The sequence below is a fragment of the Sphaerodactylus townsendi genome, linkage group LG01, assembly GCF_021028975.2.
Source record: "Sphaerodactylus townsendi isolate TG3544 linkage group LG01, MPM_Stown_v2.3, whole genome shotgun sequence".
Taxonomy (NCBI): Eukaryota; Metazoa; Chordata; class Lepidosauria; order Squamata; family Sphaerodactylidae; genus Sphaerodactylus; species Sphaerodactylus townsendi.
Genome location: NC_059425.1, coordinates 80,218,735 through 80,224,734, shown reverse-complemented (window position 1 = coordinate 80,224,734; position 6,000 = coordinate 80,218,735). Strand labels below are relative to the sequence as shown.

General features: G+C 44.0%; 1 protein-coding gene and 1 long non-coding RNA gene across 3 annotated transcripts in view; one reads left to right on the top strand and one right to left on the bottom strand.

Annotated features, from left to right (window-relative positions):
- Positions 1–214: 214 nt before the first annotated feature.
- Positions 215–2,055, bottom strand: LOC125426523. Its single transcript, XR_007243525.1, has 2 exons — positions 1,743–2,055; positions 215–1,279 (listed from the first exon to the last, which is right to left on the bottom strand). It is a non-coding gene; the product is annotated as an uncharacterized LOC125426523 (long non-coding RNA).
- KIF26B (kinesin family member 26B) overlaps positions 1,206–6,000 on the top strand; it is a 399,021-nt gene continuing 394,226 nt past the window's right edge. For both annotated transcript variants that reach the window (XM_048484868.1, XM_048484858.1), the window contains exons 1-2: positions 1,206–1,329; positions 2,005–2,409. In XM_048484868.1, coding sequence (XP_048340825.1) covers positions 1,267–1,329; positions 2,005–2,409 — 468 coding nt within the window. In that variant the 5' untranslated portion in view covers positions 1,206–1,266. The remainder of the gene's footprint in view (positions 1,330–2,004; positions 2,410–6,000) is intronic.

The following is a 6,000-nucleotide window of genomic DNA, read 5'->3' as shown; positions in this document are numbered from 1 at the left end:
TGAGCTTTCTTGGTACAAACTATGGATTTGGGAGTGTTGGCTTAGAACAGCTTCATTCATGCCTATGTTCCATTTTAGCCAAAAGAGAGGAATTCACCCTTATTTCTGGAAATTATCTATGTCCTGCCAGAGGACTGGTAAGAAACCTTCTATCCAGAACAAAATAAATGGAGGAAACTCCTTCCTGAAGCAGAAGAGACCAAAAGCTTCATAGTTAAGATCATAAGTGTTTTATTGTTAACCACTTGGTATTCAGAGGTCTTTGTCTACACATGAAGCTAATATAATGTCAGATGTCATTTAAGAAGAGAAATGCCAGAGACTACCACAGGTGCTTCAAACATTGCACCCTGCTTTTCTCTCATGTACACTCTTCTCACTCATACCCCCCCCCCCATGCAGAACATTTTCAAAATCATATTCAATACACTCTCTGAATGTCAACCATTAACAAACTGGTTTGGTGGTGGCAAGTTGACCCCCCCTTCTCTTATAGAGGGAGGGAAAATCACAAATGTCAATCAAGAAATACTGCAAATAAAATGGACCCTCCTCAGTCAGTCAACAGCAAGCTGTCTGTAGTTAAGCCCCAGCAGAAGCATATATCTAGCCTTTTCAGGTGGCCGTTGCAAGCAGTCTGCAGCTCCTCTGCTGTTCAAGAAGGGCTGTGTGCTTTCCCCTTCTCCTTACAAAATTGTCAGGCAAAAATGGGCTGAAAGATATTGGCTGCAAGCAACTCCGAGGCTCCTCCCAGAGACTGGATCCTGAGATTTTTGGAGGATTTCTTTCAACTCAGTCTGAAACCGTGGTGAAGGAAAGAAGTTACCATACCACCAAGTAGCACAGGGAGAAATCCCTGCCTCTAAGAAAGACCCACCTCTCCCAAATCTCTCTCACACCCCCTTTTCTTTTCTAAAATCTTGTCTCGGATGTGATTATTCCTTCTAGTTGTGGAGGAATACTGGCACGGTCTGCTTCAGAGGAAAAACGCTGATCCTTTGGATTTTTGCACAAATAAAGAGTGGCAATAAATGAGGCGGAGGACAATGAGGACAAAAATGATCTGAGGAAAATCTAACCCTCTCTTCAGTTTCCTGTGAACTGGCAGCATTTCTCTGGGCTCCAGGATTTTGGGAGGAGGAAAAGAAATCCCTCACGCTGACTTCCAGTGCAGAGTGTTCAGCTGGCGTGAACCTCATTGGATCTGAAAATTCCCTACTGGATACAAATTTACAGGAAATTCTCCCTTGTGTCCAAGAGATCATCATGAATTCTGTGGCTGGGAATAAAGAGAGAATTGCAGTCACAACCCGAAACAGGAAATATGGGGTAAGTTGTCCTTAAGTAAGAGAATGCCAGGATGCTTTAGATCTCTGGGTATTCTAACACAAAAGGGTTTTTTATTCCCTGCCTGCAAGAGGACCCAGAACAGGTACTGAGCCAGCCGCTTAACCTGACGATTAAACTGCATGTGTCCGACCAAGGTGCAGTGGGTATATTCCCAGCGCTGTTATCAGTAAACGGTCTGAAATCTGAGCACGTTCCTTTCCTTTCTCTACAGCAGAAGGCTCCTCTTGGCTATTGAAGGCTGCTGAACTTTTGCAGCCTTCAGGTTCCATTTCGTTCCGGTTCCCGCCCCCCCTGTATTTTTGCAAAATATGCCATATTCTTTGCAAATTCTCCTTTCCACAGTCCAGATTTAAAGTATGTTCATACATACGATAGAGGGATATAATACTCACGCAGACCGGCTGGAGACCATGAATGAATTTCCCACTCCACCCCGCCGCCTTTCTGTATTGAAAATTGCTCTCAGGTGAAGACTACAGATTTCTTTGCTTGGAGACCAGACCGGGCGGCGGGGGGGGATGGGGATGTTTCGCCTGCTTCGAGCTATTGTTACTGCTAATCTCCACGAGCCGCTGCGGGACTGGGCTTGATTCATAAATTAAACTTTGCTCTCCCGTTGTAGCCGCTGATCTGTCCCCCGCTTCCTCCCCCCAGGTTAACGATCCCTGCTCCCCCACCAAAGCCACGGCGGCGCCTTTCTCTCCGGAAAGCTGGTACAGGAAAGCTTACGAGGAATCCCGGGCCGGCAGTCGCCCAGCCCCAGAAGGAGCCGGCTCCATCCCGGGCTCGTCTGGCACCCCCTCTCCTGGCTCGGGTACCTCCTCGCCGGGTTCCTTCACCGGATCCCCGGGCCCCGCTTCCCCGGGAATCGGCACCAGCTCCCCTGGGTCGCTGGGGGGCTCGCCGGGGTTCGGCACCGGCTCGCCTGGCTCTGGCAGCGGCGGCGGCTCCTCCCCGAGTTCCGACCGCGGCGTCTGGTGCGAGAACTGCAACGCCCGCTTGGTGGAGCTAAAGAGGCAGGCGCTCAAGCTGCTGCTCCCCGGGCCCTTCAGCTGCAAGGTGAGTAGGGCAGGAGGTGGGCGCGAGTTCACTGGGAAAGGAAACGCGACTCACTAGCGTCTAGGACGCTGTCGAAAATCATGCCCAGGCTTTGGATAGCTGCTGTTCGTGCCAATGCGTATTTATCTGGATTAAGTTCCACTTCGTTCAATGGGGTTTATTCCTAGCTAATCACGCATACTCTTGTAGCCTCATGTACGCCTAATTAGTCAGCGGAACTTGCTGTGTACGTAGACAAGCAGTAAGCTAAACTTAACTTGGATGGGCTCTGAAAGGGTCAATGCCTGCATTTCTGTGGACTAACTCTATAAATCCAGTCAGTTTCTCACAGCATATTCTACTAACTGTTCCTGCATGTGGCAGCCCCAGTTGCGACAGACCTGGAGGTGGTCATATGCTAATACAGGGCTAGCTCAAAACCTCTTTCTGTCTCAGCTGCTATTAAGGATGCTTGCCTGGGAATCTCCTGGAATTACAACTCATCAACAGACTATAAAAATCCCTGGAGAAAATGCCTGTTTTGGTCCCTATCCTCACCAGGCTCCAGCCCCAAATCTCCAGGAGTTTCCCAACCTGGATCTATCAGTCCTACCTTTCATCCCCCTCTGGTAGCTGTGGGGGGTGGGGAGCCTGGCAACCCTATTAGTTTTATGTTGCTACTTTTAGAAAACAGGGTTGCTTGTTCAGTCCTGGTTGCGTAAATGCTGGTGCTGAAATGTCTGTTTCATAACAGAGTGGCTAAAATGGCAATTGGCAGGTGATAAGATGGTCTCATGACCAGGCCCTAGCATTGGGCCTAGTAGTTCATAAGGAGGTACTAAACCTTGTTAGATCATATTGCTCCACATTGTAGGTTGGAGCATCTGTGATTAGGTGATCCTCCATACAGAAAAGTCCTTTCGCATAGAAAACTATAGCTCTCTTTGGAATTTCATAGTGCAGGTAGAATAACAGCATTGGGGGTGGTCTGGCACCCCTATTTCCACTCTTGTTCTATTCACCATGTGCTGACTTGTGAATGTGCCCATCTATGCGCATAGAGGTCAGAAGTGCTGACTGCTTCCCACACAATGATTTCTCTGCTTGTTGGATATAGAAAGAGTTTATATTTGAGGAAAGACAGGTCCTACCAAGTCTTCATTATCCTGTTAGTTTTCTATGTTCAGTGTAATGGAGATTCCCAGTTACGTGGCATTCAGCTGCAGTAATAATGGGTATTGCCCATACACAGTTTTAGCACCTCAGTGAGAACTAGCATTGAACTGTGTGTTGTCACATTTAGAAATAATAATGATCCATGTACACCACATTTTTGTAAGAACATTTGAAATTGTTGAACAGTTTGCATATTTAATGTGCAGTAAGTACAAAGGAGACATTTGTTTGGTCCTACTTTGAAGGTTCTGTGACAGCTAGTGTGGTGCAGTGGTTAAAAGAGGCAAACTCCAATCAGGTGAACCAGGTTTGTTTCTCTGCTCCTCCATGTGAGCAGTGGACTCTAAGCTGGGGAACTAGATTTGTTTCCCTGCTCCTCCACATGAAGCCTTGGGCCAGTCCTCTCAGAACTCTCAGCCTCACCTACCTCATAAGGTACTTGCTTGAGAGGGGAAAGGGAAAGCTGTTGTAAGCTGCTTTGACACTTCTTGTGGTAGAGAAAAAACCGAGTATAAAAACCAACTCTTCCTCTTTTTCTTTTGAAATTTCTTGATATTAATTCTGCATATTTTAGTTTAATCGTGCTTCCTTTATTTTGTCACTTTTGTATTTTACATAGCAGTTGGGCAGCTGTTCTCTGTGCCAGTGAAGGCAATCATATTGGCTGCTGGGGAAGACAATTGCTTTCGTTTTGGACTTTCTTGCACCCCAAACAAAAACACAGGGGGGCACTGACAGGAATGTGCTCAGGGCAAATATTTAAAGAATGAGCTGGAAGCCTAAAATTAAGCACAAATGTTAAGTGCTTTAGGTATCTCAAAATTTATGGTTAGCTTTGTGCTCCCAGTACAACCCTTAAATTTTTACCCTTCAGCTCGTTGCTATCAGTGATCCTTCATATTTTTTCTGTTATTCTTTGTGTGAGAGACATTACTTTCCACCACAATTTCCATTGTGATTAAACCGTATACCTCTGGCATGCTTCTGCAGCTACACTAACAGGCATGCACATTACCTTTGATAGGGCACTTGGATGATCAGAGTTGATCACATGATATGTCATTGGGGAATGAGAGAAATTGGCAAAGGAAAGCTTTGCCTGTTACAATGGGCTTGACATTTGGGTAATTTAGCAGCAGTTTCTGCAATAAACATGATCAGTGATGCTAGGAAAAAAATGGAAGTGTGAAAAAAGTGTGAAAATAGCCCTGGACAGACAAGGGGTTGTTTGTGGCTTATGATGATGGCTGTAATATTCTGTACTAAGGGAACCAATTAGTATTATAATATTTCATGAATTGGCTATATTTGTAAGCTACTTGGAGGGCGTTTTCACATACCATACTGTCGCTTTCTGGAAAACTGTCACAAATTATTGTGTGTACATGCTACAATACTTATATTGCTGAGGAATGGTGATTCCCATGACAAACCAGGACTTCTTTATAATATTGCATTATTAAGGGATTATTCATCATGTATGCTTCTGTTGTAATTTGTTGCTGACTGTGATTCTACATTACTGAGCTAGTGTTTCTTTTGAATGATTATGAATGTGAAAAACTGGCTGTTGAACATATGAAAATGTTGAATCACAAGCTGTGAATATAATATTCAAGACTTGTATTGGAATAGCAAGGCTTCTTTGTATATTATCCCTACAATAAAAGTAATATATGAATCAGGTATCTGTGGTGCCTTCTGTACTCAGCACTAATCCCAGGTAAGACAAGAGCACTAGGGCATATCATTTTGTTAATATATTTTATATTTTCGTGCATTTGTTATTCAGGGCTGTGTGATAAGTGATGCAAACCATTAACTAATACTAAAAATGGCAAAAATATTTTGTGTGCACATTCACAACTTAAACCTGTGTGGTTAATTGGTGCATATCACTGCATTAAGAACTATAAGTATTCACACAAAAGGCATGTTTGTGCTGTCACTGTTGATTGTTTATGACCCAACTCATATATTCAGAAAAAAACTATGTGGGTAAAGTGTTCACAAAATTGCTTCAAAATGAAGCATTGGTTTTGGGAGTGGAATAATAATATTAGAATGGTCTCTGCTATATATGTGGGGAGTTGGCATGTCAGCAGAAGGCTATGCAAGAACTGATTAAATGTGCAGTGCTGATGTACGGGCTGTTCAAATAAATTAGCATTATATCAGAATTTCATTAAACACTGTTTAACTTGAGAATATTCTCATGGGAATCTGCTGGGGATCCTGTTTTTAGTGCTTTATTCTGCCCTGGAAAACCTGAATTAAGCATCGAGAAAGCTACTGAACATATGCAGAATGCTACTTCCCTACCAATTAATAGTTATTCCCCATGGACCCTGAAAGCTCTGGATGCTAAATTTCTACCATTCTATACTAGTCATAAATTATGGCAACTTTTTTTGAAGTATGATTGAAACCCTTGTG